The sequence below is a fragment of the Grus americana genome, chromosome 1, assembly GCF_028858705.1.
Source record: "Grus americana isolate bGruAme1 chromosome 1, bGruAme1.mat, whole genome shotgun sequence".
NCBI lineage: Eukaryota > Metazoa > Chordata > Aves > Gruiformes > Gruidae > Grus > Grus americana.
Window position 1 is genome coordinate 51,970,891 of NC_072852.1, and position 19,528 is coordinate 51,990,418.

Here is a 19,528-nt window from a genome sequence, read left to right on the forward strand (position 1 = left end):
GAAAGGCCTCCTCGCGCTCTTCCTCCTCCCCTCCCGGCGGAGTCCTCCAGCCTTCCCGGCGTGCCCCGCGCTCACCATAGAGCGGAGGGCCGGCCCCGTCACTCGGTCTCTTTCGCTCACACCGTGTGTGGGAGGCGGCGCGGCCGCGGCGACATGGCGGGCGTGGGGCAGGCGGGCAGCGCTGCCGCCGAGGCAGAGAAGCACCTCAACGGCGAGCTGGCGCCAGAGCCTGAGGACAAGGACGGCGCGGAGGGCGGCGCGGCGGGGCTCGGCGCGGAGGATGGTGCCAAGAAGAAGCGCAAGAAGAAGAAGAAGGGCAAAGCGGGCCCCGCGGGTAGGGGCCGGGCCGCACTGTGCCGGGACTCTCCGCTGACAGGCCGGTGGGGCGGCCTGGGGGGACCGCGACCCGGCAGACTGGGCCTCGTACGCGGCAACTGGCGGCTGTGGGCGGTTAGAGGGATCTGCCGTGCGGGGCGCGGGTAGGGTGATGGGCGCCGCCGAGGCCGCTGTCCCGGCCCGTGGCGGCTCTGCGGGCTGAGGGGGCTCCCCTCGGCGAGGAAGGGGCTAGTGGGTACCGGGAGGATGCTGCTGCTCTTCAGCACCGGGGAAGCTGGGGCGAGGGAAGTCCTCCCTGCTCCGGTGCGCGCTGGAGAGGCCACCCCTTCCCTCATCCCCTCCTATGCCCTGAGGGGGGTAAAGGCATAAGACTGCTGCTGTAAAAGTCATCCCGCATGATGGAGTCTCTGTACCCCTCCCAAGTTCTCTGAGAGCCAGAGCAAGTCTGGGCAAATAGTGTAAAGTAACTACGGTTTCGGTTTGTTTTAGCAGGGTAGCAGTTAGTGATGACCATGCTGTGCGTTTATAATTATTTACTTCACACCCATGTTATCTCACAAGAGCAGGCTGCTACTCTGGCAAGAAAAATTAGTTACCCTGGCAGAAAAAAAGTAATCAGAAGTGTCTGGATAATGCTACCTTTATACACAAGTTTCAATAACAGTACCTGTCACTGTAGTGCCTTACAATCTTACACATCAGGTTTGCTGACAAAAAAAAAAAAAGCATGTGCTCTGGTATCTGTAGGATGAGTACAGCATAATATTTTTATAAAGTTTTGAGGGCTATTGTTTACTAATGTGGAGCTGTCTTTTTACTGTAAGTCATACTTTAATTTTACAAACAGGACAAGAAACAGATAAAGAAATGGAAGGTGTTCTTGATGATGTAGCAAAACAATTGGATAAGCAAGCACTGGAGGAGAAAGAAAAAGATGATGATGATGAAGGCAAGTGTAACTTACCTTTTTCTCTTGACATTTCCAGTTTCAACTTCTTGCTAGACTCCCATTTTAACAAACCTTTTAGAGATGCTTTGCTTGGGAGAGGTGAAATGTGACTATATTTTACTTTTTTGGCAACAATTTAGCTGTCATGCATATATATATATAAAAATATATAAATAACAGGGATAACAGGTTTGTCAAAGCTTCTTGTTTTCAAGGATCTTGTTACTGCAGGAAAATGTTTAGCTTAAGATAAGGTAAGCTATAAATAATTCTCACTTGCATTACCACGGTCTATATAAATTTATGTTCCAAATTATGTCTCTTATTCTTGGCTAAGAACAAAAAATATAGAGAAAGTTTTAAGGGAGCATTTTAATTAATAGAAGGTCTTAGAGTCTTTACCAGTGACTTGAAATCTGTTTGTCTGTAATCCTAATTTTTCATTAAAAGTGAACTGGGGAGAGATTATTACACAAGCAAGGCATACACCTTCTGTGTTGCTTGGGCTGTACAGCTGATGTTCTAAGCAAGTGCCTTAGAAGTGTCTGGTATTGAAATCCAGGCTGGATGCATCTTTTCTCTAGGAATATCAGATAAAAATGTTGTATTTCCTTTCTTTTGATGAGTGGTTCTCAATAGAAATGGACATTTAAGAAAATACATTTCTAAAGTTAGTAATTTAGTTTCCTTCTTGTGAAGTAGCATTGAAAGTTGGCTCAGCACCTTAAAATGTATCTTATTGTTCTGCTTGGAAGTTGTCTTTGTTGGCTATTGCTGGAATTCATAATTCAATTAAATAGATTAGATATAGAAGTTTAAAAAGATAAAATGAGTGTGCTGGGATACATAAAATTACAAATAAATCTTTAAACATAATTAATCTGTATATAGCATGCAGTTTTGTGCAATTACTTTCCATAGAAGTATATTCTGATTGATTATTTGTTTTATGGTATATTTCAGGTTATGGAGTTGAAAGATAATTAGTACAATATGTGCTTTGCCATCATTGCAACTAAAGAAAGAAGCATTGACGAGGATAGTGAAAACTTTATACAATGAAAAGAATTCTTTCCATCTCAAGAGAAATAACATTGTTAGTTGCAGATCAAGTGCTGTGTTCTTCTATGCATTTTACAGTATAAGCAATTAGTATTACAGTATTAGAAAGTACAAAAAAAGCCCTGAAGTGGTGCTATCACTGACATAATAATCTTTCTTTTTTCCACATATTAGACTTGGGTGTGTTTTTTAGGAAAACAATATTTTTTTCAGAAAAATGAAATTTGGTATAAGTTTTTTGAAGAGGACTCTGTGTTCTTTCCTGTACTGGTTCTCACCACTTGCAGTCTTAATTGTGTAGTGTCAGAGGTGTTAAGACATGGTGCTGCATCAGATTAAAACCAATAAAATACCTACCCTCCCCCCCGCTTTTTTCCCCCTTGATAAACCCATAACTGAGTGGCCTCAGAAATAAGATTTACACATTTTGAAATCTGGGAGAGATTAGGAAGGGCTCTTCACATTTCCATTGCAGCGTTAAAATAAGCTGATAGATAACATTTTTGCGTTCTTTCAGGCTAAGGTGTTGAACAGCTATACCAAAATGGCATAAGGTTGGGCTTCAGTTTTGCAAAGATCTGAAATTGCTTTTCTGGTGGAAATTTTTTTTCGTTACCAGCTAAATAACCTGAAGACAAATAGGGTATTGGTCAGATGCGGTAGTTATGTTTCTGGCAGCACAGTTAGTCTGCAGCAGTCTTCAAGGACATGAAAGCGTAGGCCTGGTCAGTTTGGCTTGCAATTGGCAGATTCACGTGCAGTGATGTATGAAAAAGCCACAATAAGTAGATAGAAACAGTGACAACGTTTAAGAAATGCTGTACTTTTTTTGCAGTTTAAGCCTGGCGTGTTTTGTTTTTTTAAAAAATCCAAAAATAACTTGGTGAATGAACTGAAGTTGCATCTAATTCATTTCTTGATGAATGGTTTGAGCACAGCTCAAGGTCAAGAGAAACGTGGCAAAGTTAGCACGTTTTAAAGAAATTTATATGCGCTGTTAAGAATTTTCATCTGCCTATGAAATAGGGATTGATGGAGAATCTGGTAGGCTGGACTACATTGTAGTTACAAAGTATTTATACTTGTAATTTTTTACAAAAATTTAATTTAAGATACTTAATGCCAAAATGAGCTGGGGAGGGGGTGACACATTACTGAAATTTGCCCCAGCTACAGGATTATAGCAGTCACTATGGCATAAAAATGCAGATGACACTGACCGTGAGAGGCTTGACATGTAGTGACTGAAACAACTGGTCTGTGTTTTGGTTTGGTTTTGTTTTTAGATAAATAAGCAAGTACTAGTTTCTGTATAAATGCATTAAAAGTGGCAGTGCTTTGACTTGATTCTACAAGTTCTTTCAATTTTACTTTTTGCTTTAGATCAAAGTAAATGTTTAAATGTAGATTACTGGTACTTAACCCATTTTGAAATGAACTTGTGGTTAGGTCCAGAAGGTTTAGTTAGATGGTACCACATTAGATAAATACTTCATTGTGTGTGAAGTAACTAAGCATTAGGATGTAGCCAAACATGAAGTCCATGGGGTTATTGTTAATTCCCAAATGTGACTGTAACATGGTGTGGCCCATTCTTGGTGCTTACATGCTGTGCTCTCTGAAAACCTCCTACTGGTACATCCCACACGCAGCGATTTTGCTCAGAGCTGTTTGTGACTTTCCCTGTTATCTCCAGATTAAACTCATCCTGACCTAAGTGCTGTCATCTTTACTTGTTTGGGTTTTTAGTCTTTCCAGATGCATTAAGTTCCTTTAGCTGAAGCATGAGAAGATGGGTTTGAAGCAGGAGTTTCTAGCTTTTTTTATTAGCTGTTGTGTCCTAACAGTTCTCTCTCACCCCCTCCCTCAATCCCAGATGTCTCTTTGGGTGAATTGAGAATAGAGGAATTTGAAGTAGGGCTTTCTGAAAACTCTTTCCCTGAGCTGTTTTTTTTTCTCTGTTTGGTGATATGTTGAAGTCATCAACGTTAGAAAGTATTTTCTTGGGTCTGTGTTTGATGTAGGGACTGAAAATGCTACTGGTTTAGTGGCAGCTTCTAGCTGTCTTTTAATCCATTAAATTCTGCTGTGAAAGAAGTGTTTCCAGATAGTGCAGATGGTTTTGTGTCTCATTCAAAATTCTTTCGTTCTTTAAGGTTATTTTATGTTCACCTGAGCGCTTTCTTTCCTGTAGATGGAGAGGGTGAAGGAGATGGAGCAACAGGGAAAAAGAAGAAGAAGAAGAAGAAAAAGAAAGGACGTAGGTATCGAGCACAAAAATAAAGATAGACTGCATGAGTATTTGGTATAAGCATGTGTAAGTGCTTGGCAATTGAAACAAATTTTGGGGTGCAGTTTGGGTTTGTAGGCTAAGTCTGGCTGAGTTTTCTTCTTTCTGGTATCCCTGAATGCCATCTTGAGCATTGGCCAAATATGAGAGCATCGTGATATGATGGACTTGGTAAAGTCCAAATTCTAATGAGGGAATCTTAGATAACTTGTGCCGTTTAACTTTTATGGTTGAAATAAGATACTTGGTATTTCCAGTGTACCTCATGTAAAACTTTCTTAAATTATACTCAACAGCTAAGGTCCAGACAGATCCACCTTCTATTCCAATATGTGATCTATTTCCCAGCAACATATTCCCGAAGGGAGAAGAATGTGAATACCCACCAACACAAGATGGGTGAGTTTTTTGAGCTTAAAAAATAAATGGTCTGGACCTGATGAATTGCAAACTGTTAATGTACAACTAAATGGACAAAGTGAGTTGTAATGTGCGTTTTTTTGTTTTTAAAATGGATCATCTAAGAACTTGATGAATAGAAGTCTTCAGGCCAGAAAGGTTCCTCCTTCCCTACCCTTTTAATTAAGGTATAGCCTGTATGAGCAGATTCGCCATGAGGCAGGGGACCTTGAGAGCCAGGGGACCAACAGGATTTCAATAGGCAGCTTGTAAGAAAAATATGGTCTGAATTAGTACTGAGTGAAAGTTTAAAATTCAGAGAGATGAGGCACTGTTATGCGGTACTTTTGGGGGCATCTAGATGTCAACTTCTTGCTTGTTTATTTGGTAGAGATATGTCAGTGTCAGAGTATGAGATAGTTTAATTTAAAAGCCTAAGTGGTATATTCTGCACTTTGCTTAATTTTGTATGTATGAATATATAGTTATTATCACCTACACTGGTTTTTATAATTCATAGTGACGTGGGAATAAAGTACAATTTTACTAAACAAGCAACAGCTTCTAGTGGCTTACTGGAATGGAGATCTGCATCCTTATATTTTCATAGGGTACTACTGTTTCCTTGTGCTTTGTTAGTTACTAGGATACCGGCTTGACTGAGTATAACTGAAAACTTCCCAGGAAATTTTGAATCAAAACTCTGAAACTCTGCTAAGCCAAAAAGGAGGAGGAGTAGATAAATATAAATATTTCTGAAGGCGTTGTTTAGTTTTCAATTACTCTTTTTTTCAGAATCAAATTACTTTGAAATGTTTATTGGTTGTTTAAAGTCAATGCCTGTTTCTCATACAGTGTAAGCAACATAGTTAAGAGTCTAGAACATCCTCTAAACTGTGTTCAGATATTCACAGATAATATGGTTTCATTTTAATGAGATTAAAACTCAGTTTTGAGGAAGTCTTTTCTTCTTTTTAATGACTTCCATTTGATCACAAGGTGTGCTCATATTTATTTATAAATTACTGCCTTGTTTGTATACACAACATTAGCATGCTAATGAAGGGCTTTCACAGGGTATTCCTCACAGGCTGATCCAGGAGTGATTCGTTCATGCTTAAGAGTTAAGTGTTTGTCTGTATATGCATATGCCACATTCAGTAGGATGTGATTTAAGCAATCCAGGAAATTCGATTATAAACATCTTAAGCATGTTCATAGTTTATTAAAAAATGACACACTATTTTTACACCTCTGTTACGTATCCAGCTATCGAAGATTAAATGTTTTACTCTGGGTTTGCTGCTATTCATTTGAAAAGGAAAAAAAAAACCAACCAACACCAAAACCAAAACAAACCCAAACAAACAAACGAAACCACCAAACCACCTTTTCTAACAGGATTTAAGTGGGTCATCTTTTCTGTGCCAAGAGTGTTTTGCTATGGAAGAATAATATACTCTTCTAAGGAACCTGAAATAGTTTCTTCATATAATTTGCTTAAGCAAATATATGCTTAGTTTTGTTCCTCATTTAAATCTTATGAGTACTTTAGCATTTCCTAACATAAATTAGTAGCTGATATGAATGCCAGGATATTTCTTCTTCTGAATAATAGTTTCATTTTGTCCTGGTTTTCAGCTGGGACAGAGTTAATTTTCACAAGAAGTTATGAGGGGACACACCCGGGATAGCTGGCCCAAACTAGCCAAGGGGATATTTGATACCATATGATGTCACGCTCAGTATATAAGGGGGGGAGCACTGGCTGGCAAGGAGGGATAGCTGCTCAGGGATGGGCTGAGCATTGAGTTCCAGGTGGTGAGCAAATTGCAGTGTATCACCTACTTTGTATATTCCTTTATTAGTGGTGGTGGTGTTGTTTTACTCCTCTTTTGCTGTTCTATTAAACTGTCCTTATCCCAACCCACGAGTTTTACCTTTTTCTTCCAATTCTCCTCCCCATCCCACTGGGGCAGGAGCGAGTGGGTGGCCACATGGTACTTAGTTGCTGATCGGGGCTAAACAAGGACACATTTTGTATATTGGTGAAGCATTTTTGTGCTGCTTCTCTTATTCATGCTGAGGTCAATAGGGTTTTGTCTTTGATTTATTTTAAAGAGTTGCACTTCTATTCTTAACTCTTGATGTCACATGCTTTCTAAAGTTACTTCTCATCAACCTAGAATTGTGTATTTTGTGTGGGAAGTTGAACTAGAAGTGGATATCATTCAATTTTCAGGGGAAAAAATAGCAGAGAATCAATTCTTCTGTAGACAACAGGCTAACAGCTTTGATATTTTTATATCTTGAGTATTCAGTTCTGTTTGAAGGCTTGCATCTTTTGTTGAAGACACCTGAATTTGAAATGATGTGACAACAGGGACAGTGGAAAAGCTATAACCAATTTTTCATGATATACTGATTTTGTTAAAGTGGGATTAAGGAATTCTTGTCCCTGCCTGCATGTTTCTGCCCCTGTGCTGTTATCTGGGTTAAAATAATCCAGGGGAGTTATTTTCTGGAATTATTATCTTTTATCACTAAAATATAGTTTCCAGCACAATCCTATAAAGACTTGTACTAGCGAAAACTGGGGCTGTGAACTGGAGTGAAAAGATGGGAACAAATGGCTTGGAGCAAGAGGTGAACTTCTTAAGCTGATTTATGCGGTAGACAGCACATTAGGAAACTGTCCTTGGAAAAGCTTGCTTGCTCATGTACCTGCCAGAGGACTTGATACTTGGTGTGAGACCTTTAGCTATCTATCTGATCAATTGATTTTTCACATGTCCTGAAATGCTTAGGCCCAAGCAGGTTTCCTTGTCTCCTCCTTTCCTGAGCTCTCAGGTGGCAGTGGTGCAGCTTTGGCAGCAAAATGCTTTGAGTCCGATACAGTATTTTTAAACGTAGAGGCTATTTTGTCCCCCAGTTGTCTTGCATGGAGTGACTGTATGCTGAAATACAGTAGGATAGAGTAAGGATGGCTTCCTGCCAGTTTGCTGGAGTTTGCACTTAAGTCTGTGACTGATGGTAGAGCAGCTGCCCAGGCTCTGTCAGTAGCAGCTTTTGCTACCAGAGGGTGTTCCCTGCTGGAATCCAGAGCAGTCTGAAAGGATCCCCGAGTCCCTCTCCCCGCTGTCTCTCTACAGTACACATTTTCCATCTTCTTGTGCCATGACTACTGTGCTGGCAGTAGTCCAGTTTCCAAGTTCATTAAGGAGACTGGGGTGTTGCAGCCTGTTGCTTTTGTGGGGGTTTTTTTGGAGGAATTTACTAGTGCTAAGGCAAATTCTAAGAGTAGTATGTGTGATGCTTGCTATTGGAGCAAGAAGACTACTCAGAATAGTAAGCATGGGATTTTTTTGCACTGTTGTTACTTTATCTGAAAAGGAGCAGGAAATTCAAGGGAAGCAAACAAAAGAGTCTCAAAATATTTGGATCCTCTGGTCATCCTGAGAAAAATTTTATGGCATCACCTGTTATCCTTCTTTATCTTTTCAGCTCTGCTTTAGGACTGTAGGCCTCTTAACACTGTATAAATACTCAGTTTAAAATGCAGTAAAATTGCAGGGCATAGTCTCCCGGCTCACTCATACCTGTTTTTTGGCTGTGAAGGAAACTCTTAGAGTGGAGCCAAGTTACATGTCTATGAAACACATAAGTAGCTACGCTTTTGGATTTCAAAAAGCAGTCCTTGAACTCTGCATATGAAGTTGTTTGTTTAGAATCAGCTCGTTTACATAAAGGTAAGAGTTAATTTCTAAATTTGGAAACTTTGGTGTAGTACAGTGTTGTTGGTCCATCTTGTCCCTCATCCCTTTTCTTTTATGATGCACCTACCAGGGTGTGCTGCATAGCATGTACAGAGTTCTTTGAGTTATCACCAAGGGGTTTTGTGTCATTATAGGGTTACAGTTTCACCTTTGAAGGCTATCTCTACTTTGTAGTCAGAAGAGTAGTCTTTTAATTAAGTTCTGACAGTTGCTGGAGTGCTTAAATTAGTTTTTTTGGGTTTTTTGTTTTGCTTGTTTTCTTGTAACCTTAGTTGCATGGTTTCTTGCTGTGTTGGGTTTGCGTGGCAAGGTTTTGGTAGCGGCGGGGCTACAGGGGTGGCTTCTGTGAGAAGCTGCTAGAAGCTCCCCCTGTGTCTGATAGAGCCAATGCCAGCCGCCTCCAAGACGGGCCCGCTGCTGGCCAAGGCCAAGCCAGTCAGTGCCTCTGTGATAACATATTTAAGAAGGGAAAAAAAAACAGTTAGAGAGGGCTTTTGCAGCCGGAGAGAGGAGTGGGAAGATGTAAGAAACTCCGCAGACACCAAGGTCAGTGCAGATGGAGGGGGAGGAGGTGTTCCAGGTGCCGGAGCAGAGATCCCCCTGCAGCCCATGGTGAAGACCATGGTGAGGCAGGCTGTCCCCCTGCAGCCCATGGAGGAAGGATGAGGGGGTGTAGAGATTCCACCTGCAGCCCGTGGAGGACCCCACGCTGGAGCAGGTGGAGGCACCTGAAGGAGGCTGTGGCCCGTGGGAAGCCCTCACTGGAGCAAGTTCCTGGCCAGACCGGTGGACCCATGAAGAGGGGAGCCCATGCCAGGGCAGGTTTGCTGGCAGGACTTGTGACCCCGTGGGGGACCCCACGCTGGAGCAGTTTGCTCCTGAAGGTCTGCACCCCGTGAGAGGGACTCCATGCTGGAGCAGGGGAACAGTGAGAGGAGTCCTCCCCCTGAGGATGAAGAAGCGGCAGAAACACCGTGTGATGAACTGACCGTAACCCCCATTCCCCGTCCCCCTGTGCCGCTGAGGGGGGTGGAGGTTGAAGCCGGGAGTGAAGTTGAGCCCAGGAAGATGGGAGGGGTGGGGGGAGGTGTTTTAAGAGTTGATTTTGTTTTCTCATTCCTCTACTCTGTTTTGCCTAGTAATAAATCAGATGAATTCCCTCTCTAAGTTTGGTCTGTTTTGCTCGTGATGATAATTAGTGAGTGATCTCTCCCTGTCCTTATCTTGACCCACAAGCGTTTCGTTACACCTTTTCTCCCCTGTTTGGTGAATGAGGGGAGTGAGAGAGCGGCTCTGGTGGGCACCTGGCCTTCAGCCAGGGTCAACCCATCACACTTGCATAATAAAAAAACATTCAAAACTAATCTTATATTTAGTCTTGTATTGAAAATTATTCTTGTAATTGTTCTATGAACCTACCAAAGAGCCAAAATGAGTGGTATTCTCCTGGAACAAATGTTAATTCACTATCCAGCAAATTTTAGAAAGTAGCTTCCTGGCATGTGTCATAGTTGCTATGCACTGTGTTAGGTGTTATTACCTAAGTATTCGGAGGATGGGCGAAAGTATTACTGGAACTGCAAGTTCTTAAATTTTGAAGGACCTTATTGTCTCTGTGTCAGTAACAGTTTCTGGGCCAAGCGGCTACACTACAGTGCTGAGATTCTTCTCCATACCGGTATAGCACTGTCTGAATAAGTAAGATTGTGCAAAAAATAAACTTTTTGCATGAGCAGAGCCCATTGCATTGATTTGCTCTGCTAAACACAAGGTAGAATTGCAGGTCTTGATCTGAATTTTATATCCCTGTTCTGTCTTTTTGAAAAGCATCCTTCAAGCACACTGCTTCTCTGGGCTTTTGGGAGGGTTGGGAGGTAAAGCTTTTGAAAATGTAAAGGGAATAAAATGGTTCATGGTCTGAGTTAAATTTCAGTTTTGTTTTGATTTTTTTTTTCCTGCAATGTTACTGCCTTTGACAGGTGCCAGTCTGTAGTGCAGATAGATTTTTATAGGCTTCCTTTATTCTGAAAATGTTATAAATCAGGATCTTTTCCATTGCACAGGGGTAGGTAGGCCTGTCTGGTTAATAAACACTTTGCAGGCTTTAGACAGAAGTTGTAATGACTACTGTGATTATAGTAACTTTTCGTGACATGCTTTATTTTGAAGGCGAACTGCTGCTTGGAGAACAACTAGTGAAGAAAAGAAAGCACTAGACCAAGCCAGTGAGGAAATCTGGAATGATTTTCGGGAGGCTGCAGAAGCACACAGACAAGTGAGGAAATACGTTATGAGCTGGATAAAACCTGGAATGACAATGATAGAAATCTGGTGAGGACACAGATCTTCTCAAAGACCTCTGCTGTAGACTTTTCTTCTTTCTGCAGAAGAGGGATTTAGTCTCAATTTTGTGTGCTTAATTGACTGTGTTACAAGTGTTGAGGGGATTTCTGTTTGATGTACGCAACTGGTATCCTCAATTATTTCCTTGAAGTTTCCTCTTGTAACATATGCTTAGCTTATGCAGCTTTACAGGGTCTGTGATCATACTGAATTTCAAACTAAGCTTTCAGTTATGCTCACTTATTTTGAGTACATGCTGGATTTTAACGTTCTGTGCCCTGGCTACTCTTGCAGTGCTGAGGGAAGCAGCAATAGTGGTAGTAAACATCCTGGCTTTTGCCAGAATTGTCAGTGAAATGCTGTGTGGACGAGCAATGCAGGCGCAGTCTGAGGCTGGAAGTGGGCGAAGAGGCATAAAAATGGCATGGCCGTGTACTCAGTCCAGGGCAGGAAGATTTTGTCTATATTTAGTCTTCACTGACTGATGTTTCTGGAGAAACACAATGTTTCTTTGTGTTGTTCTCAGTTGATAATCCATTTGCTACCTTATTTTTTTAAGGTAAACACAAGTTTGATTAAGGTACAGTTTAAAGAAATAATTAGCCTGAACTGATTCTCTTGACTCTTCCAACTATTCCTTTTTCTGTCCTTCAGTTTATCTAGAGTGAATGTCTACTGTCCAAGTGCTGCACTGATCCAGGACAGTTTAGCTTCCAAAATCAGGTGCTTTCAACCTGGTATGACTGAGGACTGTGCTGGCAAGAGTAGGATAGTAAGAAAGCTAATCAGAGCTGATACCCAAGGTAACTGTGTGAGGATAACAGAACAAAATATTACACCGTCAGGAAAAGTGGAAGACAGACAGATACCTTAATCATCACTAGTCTGGCTGAAACAAATCTGTCATATTGAATTATACGGTTTGACTGTTATAAGCAATAATTTTCTCAAAACATGACTTTTCTTCCTGAAGTGCCTCAGGCAGTGGGGATTTACCTATTAAAATAAGCTCTCTTTCCAGACTGCTCTGAGTGAATAGCTTTCTTAAATAAAATCAGAGTATGGTGCACTGACGTGAGTTGCAGTTTACATCGTTTACTGCCACTACAGGAGTATGCACTGGTGGACGGGGATCTGTAGCTTTCCAGTAGCTAACAGCTTGAGAGTAGACGAAAACCAAGAACAAATGCTAGCCTCATAAGGCTTTCTTTTATCACAGTTATCACTTAAATTTAAAAAAAAAAAATCATTATCCTTCTTTAATTAGAATTTTTTTAATAAATGAGAGGACTATACTATTGCTTTTTTCTTTTTCTCTCTCTCTTTTTATCTCTCTCTCTCTTCCTTCCTTTTAAATCCCAGTAATTGTAAAGAATGCATTTAATTTGCCTAAACTTCAGTTGTATAACCTCTGCTGCTCAGGAAGAATGGGTTAAATGTAGCTTTTAAAGGATGGGTATTTTAAATTTAGAGTAAAAACACTACCAAGTGCTCAATTTTGCCCAAGAAAGGGCAGAAGAAACACCACCAACTGAATATCATTATGTTACACTTACGTTTTCCGGTCTAGGGTCTCCTAGTTAGCATACAAGTAGTTTAAGATTTCAAATTAAAACATTTGCTTGAATATTTTTCTGAGGTTTTTCTTCTTGCATTGATTTATTTGAAGTCATCATAAGAAATATTAATGACAACTGTTATGTTCTCTTTTCTTCTTCTCCCTCCCCTCTGCCTTTTAGTGAAAAACTAGAAGACTGCTCACGTAAGCTGATAAAGGAGAATGGTTTAATTGCAGGTCTCGCATTTCCTACCGGGTGCTCTCTGAATAATTGTGCTGCCCACTACACTCCCAATGCTGGAGATCCAACAGTCCTGCAGTATGATGATATTTGCAAAATAGATTTTGGGACACATATTAGTGGTTAGTTTTCATTTATGAATTAAAAGTTTGAGAACATTTTCAGTGCAAAGGCTGTGACACTAATTAACTTCTGCTGATTTCAGGTCATATTATTGACTGTGCTTTTACAGTCACATTCAATCCAAAATATGACAGACTATTACAAGCTGTAAAGGATGCCACAAATACTGGAATAAAGGTATGATCATTATGTAAGCCATTTACCAAGTCTTTTACAGTAAACCTTGCAATTATTTTCCATTTATATTTGTGCTTTATTTTCAGTGTGCTGGAATAGATGTACGTCTCTGTGATGTGGGGGAGGCCATACAAGAAGTTATGGAGTCTTACGAGGTTGAAATTGATGGCAAAACATACCAAGGCAAGTTCTTTTCTTTATATAAGGATAGTTGTTCTTAGAGTATATATCTTTGTACAAATATTGATTTATTTGTATCATATTGAAAAGACCTCTGTACTAGAAGTATTGTATGAGTGATGCATAAATAAATGCTTCTGGTTGACTTGCCATTCCTCCGGAGGAATGTTCTTGCCTTTTTCTTGCAAGTGTCTTTAACAGATAAGATGTAGGCTAAACAGCTGTTGCAAAATGTACAAATGATTTGATACCTGCTGTTTGACTTTATTAATAAAAGTTTTGTTACTGTTGGAGTCGCTAGTCTTTAATAATGAAGTTCTGATATAGCATACAAAACTAACTTGTGTCTTGGCTGGAATTTGTGCAAGATGTGTGGATAGTTTTATGTTTGGCTCCTCTGCAATATGATGAGTCACTATTGTACTTTCAATATGGGCTAACAAACCAAATTGCCTTAAAGGGTGTAATATTTGTTAGGAAATTGCCTGTAATATTAATGTTTTCTTCAAAAGTGAAACCAATTCGTAATTTGAATGGACACTCGATTGGGCCATATAGGATACACGCTGGAAAAACGGTGCCCATTGTGAAAGGAGGAGAAGCCACAAGAATGGAGGTAAATGGAGTTCTTAAATCTTTCTGTTAAGTTTTCCCAGCTGTCACTGCAAGAATACTATTTCCTGTGCAGTCCTAGTGCATAGTATTTGTGATTCTGGCGGGTAATAGCAGCAGCAGAAAAACTTTGCTGTACTTAGTAGTGTTCCTGTAAAGGAGTGATCACTGTTGTTTTATCTCAGTGGCTTCTCCATTTAGCCCTGGAGTGTTCTGGTATCTAACGCTTTCTGAAATTGAAGCCTTGGAACCCTGCTATTTAAAAAAAACTTAAAAAATTAAAACCCCCAAAACAACCAAACAAAAACCAAACTTGCCAAACAAAAACAAAACCCACCTTGAAGTCTGAATGGCCTTAGTAACGCTTACAGAATGCTTGCATATTTATTTCTCAATGTGTATACGTTACTGAAATGCAGTATTAGAATACTGCACTTAGGAGCAGGGAAAAGAACAGGAATTCAGATTTTGAGGTGAACTTAAAATCATAGAATCACCGAATGGTTTCGGTTGGAAGGGACCTTTATAGGTCATCTAGTTCCAACCCCCCTGCCACGGGCAGGGACACCCTCCACTAGACCAGGTTGCCCAAAGCCCCATCCAACCTGGCCTTGAACACTTCCAGGGAGGGGGCATCCACAACTTCTCTGGGCAACCTGTGCCAGTGCCTCACCACCCTCACAGTAAAGAATTTCTTTCTAACATCTAATCTAAATCGACCCTTTTTCAGCTTAAAGCCGTTACCCCTTGTCCTATCACTACATGCCCTTGTAAACAAACCAGAGTCCCTCTTGAGGGACCAGTATTTTCCTGAAAGGTGTTTAGACCTGCCAGTCATTCACACTTTCCTTGTTTGTTTACTCTGTAATTAAAAAGAAAAAATAACAATCGTATCTTACTCAGGTAATTCTTGAGAAATATTTCTGTAGTGGTGTAGCTTTGGATGACTTTTTGCAAATACAGTTAGATATGATATCTTTCTTGAAAAGCTTCCAGTGCAGTTTTTCTTTGCAGATACAAAATAATTAAACGTATTTCTAGTTAGTGTGAGGCGCTAGATGAAAGATGTTGTTTGAATAGCGTTTTGGAGCAGGGGAAGAGAAATTGCTGTACATGGTGTGGTAAACTATACCGATCAGAAAGGCAGTATTAAAATCTGTAACCTGAGATTTAGCCATCATTTTGGTGTAAGCTTGTGTGCTAACAAGATAAGAAGGCTTATTTAAAAGAATGATAATGAGATAAGGAGCTTTTAATTTCATTCTAAGCCTGATCAGTGATCAGCAATGATCAGTAGTAAGCCTATCAGAGTAAGTAAGACTTGTAAGAGCTGAATAGGGACAGGCGTGGTTTGGACAGGATTGTTTTTTGAGGTGGGCTCACTCTCATCACCCAAAACTTGTATCATAATTGTTGATCACCTTAATGATGTGAGCAAAAAGACAAAGTTTGAACTAGCATCTTATCTATAGGAGTATGCAAAGGGATTGAAGACTATTGGAAAAGGAAGGTGGAAAAAGCTTGAGTGCCTTTATTGTTTTAGCTTAGCGAATGGTTAGGTCTTGTATATCATCCATCATCAGTATATTACTAGTATAAGACTTAAGTGTGCTTTAAGCAAATCTTACTCGGATTTCAGAGCTTTGAGATTGTTTTAACTGAATATCCAGACACTGGGGAGAAGACTTGTTTTAATTTCTTCAGCTTCTGTAGGTTACTTAAGACACAATCCTACATCGTTAGAGACAGTGAGTTTTGTCAATGAAGAATGTGGAGCAAGCTCTTACGATAATTAGCACAGTACAGTATCAAACTGTAATTAAATGAGTTTTTTGTGATGGAGAGAAATATAGCCTTTGACGATCCTTATTCTGAAAAAGTGGGTGTAAAGTGAATTTTTTGTGGCATTGTGTGTGGGTTTTTTGTGGTTTTGTATTTTGGGTTTTTTTTAAATGAAATTAGTTGAATATTCGGGGCATCTTTAAGAGTTGGTCATGAATTTGAAGCCCGTGTTACTGCTTTTCATACGGCTTCTTATTTTTGGGTTGTGACTTTCAAAGTAACTTAAACTGAAAAACGCAGCTCCTGCTATCCCTTAATGTGTGATGCCCTATCTTGTTAAGTCCCTTTCACAGTCCTACCATTAAGGATATGTGAATGTACTTGGCAGAAATAAGTTTATGTAATGGCATTTCAGTATGTTCTTGGCTAGAATTTTGATAATGCCCTTGCAGATATATATCACCTTCATTTCTTGAAGAAATTCATCTTGTGGAGTGGAAATGAGCAGGTTAAGGGTTTATACTAGCAGCTGTTACCAGAAAATTCTTGCAGAAATTGGGCAGAAAGTTCTTCAGTGCAGTAAGTCTCTGTAATCAACATCTATTTGCTATGTCTAAACTATATATTTCCTAGGACTTCTATCCGAATAGCAAAGGAGATTTACTTTATGGCTTGAAACAAATAAAATGGTAAACAGAAATAGCTGATGATTTGGAGATGTCTGTAACTTTACTGTGTGAAATCTCTGTATTGAATTTTTCTTTACATTGATTTGGTGATTGAATCTATTCATACTTAATTATTGCATTCAGAAGTTGTTATGCTGAGATTGTTATATCAGAACAGCCCGATGTCACTCATTTTCGTGTTGCAACGTGTTCCCTTTTTTTTTTTCTTTCCTTAGGAGGGTGAAGTGTACGCTATAGAAACCTTTGGTAGCACAGGAAAAGGTGTTGTCCATGATGATATGGAGTGTTCTCATTATATGAAGAACTTTGATGTTGGGCACGTGCCAATAAGGTTGGATTTTTTTGTTGGTGTTTTTTGTTGGTGTATTGTGCTAGAGCTACAACCCACAGGGTTCAAATTTGATATAGTGCAAGTTCTTCACTAATTAATATGACTGTCAGAGGACTCAAAGGGTGGTGTTAGCAATGTTCTTGTTATGAAATATGCTCTGATTGTAAATCTGGAACAATATGGAATTATTCCAAATAATCTGGAAATGGAGAAAATACATTATTATGTCTTCAGAAATCTAGATTGCTTTTTAATTACTTTTAGTAATTTTTATTATTAATAATGTATAGATCATTTGTATATTAGTCTATATATTAAATACATTTTTTTTTAATCTACATCTGTATTATGGTTGTGTGCCACAGTCTTTGCCTTGGTCCCGTTCCCAGAATATATCGAGCTATTCATGTTCCCAGAATATATCGAGTTATTCATGTTATCTGTTTCTTTGTATAGATGTTTTGTGGGGTTTAAGTTCTTGTTTCAACATATTGCTATAAAATGAAATAGCTTATTAATTTCCAGTTTTCACTGGGATTGTATTGTGGCATTTTTAGGAGTGCAATATATTTTCTGAAGTCAAGGCTGTTATGGTTAGAAACGTAGCAGGCAGACTGTTATGGTTAGAAACATAGCAGGCAGACATGCTTTTCCAGATAGTTCTATTCTGTCTTTGTAGAACAAGCTAGTTATATGAAAAAGGTGCTGAGGGTGTGCAGGGAGGATTACCCTAAGGGTTGGAAAGGAGCTGGTTATATTTGGAAATAAGTTTATTTCTTAGCAGATCTTTATGTTTCTAATTTTTATGCTTATATATTGTAAGAAGGATTAATAAAAAGCTTACCAAGTATTTGACTTCAGAAGTAAAACTTCACAGTTTTAAGCCAACAAGCTTATGCCTAAATTCAGATTGTCAGCTGCTTGGGATCAGGAAGAATTCTGGTTTTCTTTATAAAATGAGTCACTTTTTTTTTTTTTTTTTTAATTTAAGGGAGTGATTCCTGTCACTGTGTTTAGTTTTGCTTGCGTAGTTACATGCAGATACGTTCACAATCTAACATCCCCTTATTTGAAATGGATGGCCTGTGTGTTTGGCAATGTTTGGATTTGTCTTGAAGGGTATCTTTTGGCAGGAGAAAAATGCACTTTCTTTTGTGAACAGAACACCCGATTGATGTGGAAAGACATCGCAAGGTGTCTTAAAATACTTTGAAAGCTAACCTTTTTCTTAATTAGTGTGTTTTACTTCTGTAGTGAATGCTCGTGGGTGATACCTCTTTCTTCTCAAACATGGTCTTTTTTTTTTCTGCAGGCTTCCAAGAGCAAAACACTTGCTAAATGTTATCAATGAAAACTTTGGTACTCTTGCCTTCTGCCGCAGATGGCTAGATCGCCTGGGAGAGAGCAAATACCTAATGGCATTGAAGAACCTGTGCGACTTGGGTATAGTGGATCCCTATCCTCCCTTATGCGACATTAAAGGCTCATACACGGCGCAGTTTGAGCATACTATACTGTTGCGCCCAACATGCAAGGAGGTTGTCAGCAGAGGAGATGACTACTAAACTCAAAGCCACCTCAGCACCTTTATACTCTAGGCTTTGTTGGAACATACTATACCAGAATTAATTTGCAACATATTGTCTGTTTTAACAGTGGACTGATGTAATACTTTCCATATTTGGAAAGGAAGGAATTTAATCAAAGGCAAGTCTTCTAATGTAACTAACCAAGGAAAAAGCTTTCAGGCCTTTAGAAATGTTTCAAAAGTCACTTATTTTTTCTGTTCAGGGAATTATGTGCTATAAAGCTCAATTTTTAGTTTGGAATGAGTTATACATTTTGTTTTGAACATTTATGATAAAAGATGCTTTTCAAATATTTATATTACCATATTCCTACTTGAATGCTTTGAATGACTACACCTGATTTCTGCGCCCAAGTCCTCTATGATATTGCCTTTTAAACTTCCTGGAATCCATTTTGTAAAAAATAAAGACAAATTTTCAGATCTAAAAATATATATACTTTTTAGAAGTCTGGTTATGATTCTGGTCAGGAGTCTGCTGGGAAACCGCTCTATTAAATATTTTACAAACTTGATTTGCCATTTCTTGTCTCGAAACTGGACCTGTCTTACCCTTAATATGAAACTTTGCCTTTTAGTGCTTATTTAAATAGTCTTGTCAGTGCTAGGACAGAGGACAAGAAGTCATCAGCCCTTTGCAGGAGAGAATGTGACTTCAGGAGAGATGCGTGGTGTGATTTGGTTTGTAGAGTGCTAGTCTTCAGCTTAGACTTTCACTGTTACCAGCAACATGCAACTTCGAGCTGAAGTCAACTGCAAATGTCAGTAGATATCCCTACCTTTTCTTTGCCGTCAGCATGCCCTTTTGTATAAAGTTCTCCTTCGTGTCATTCCCAGCCTCCTTTAAGTACACATTAGATGGGACAAGTTGTAGGGACAATGAAAACATTAATTTATTTTTGAGTGTCGAAAGTTCTTCCATACAGGTAAACTAGTCTGGAGTATTCGATGTTTCCTTGACATAAAGAGGTCTTTATCTGTCTTCCCACTGCAGTGAATCTGATTGGTGAATCTCATTTGTAAAGGCGAATTAAATTCCCTGACTCTTTAGCCTAGATGCCATATGTCTTCCAGTGCTGCATATTTACCTCA

General features: G+C 39.5%; 1 protein-coding gene across 1 annotated transcript; it reads left to right on the plus strand.

The window, feature by feature from the left end:
• The first annotated feature begins 60 nt into the window (after window positions 1-60).
• METAP2 (methionyl aminopeptidase 2) lies at window positions 61-18,948 on the plus strand. Its single transcript, XM_054834120.1, has 11 exons — window positions 61-334; window positions 1,184-1,285; window positions 4,542-4,607; window positions 4,934-5,036; window positions 10,982-11,143; window positions 12,895-13,076; window positions 13,160-13,254; window positions 13,341-13,437; window positions 13,947-14,050; window positions 16,733-16,848; window positions 18,161-18,948. Exons 1-11 carry the CDS (start codon window positions 154-156, stop codon window positions 18,411-18,413), a joined length of 1,461 nt encoding a protein of 486 aa, XP_054690095.1. The 5' UTR covers window positions 61-153; the 3' UTR covers window positions 18,414-18,948.
• Window positions 18,949-19,528: the final 580 nt, after the last annotated feature.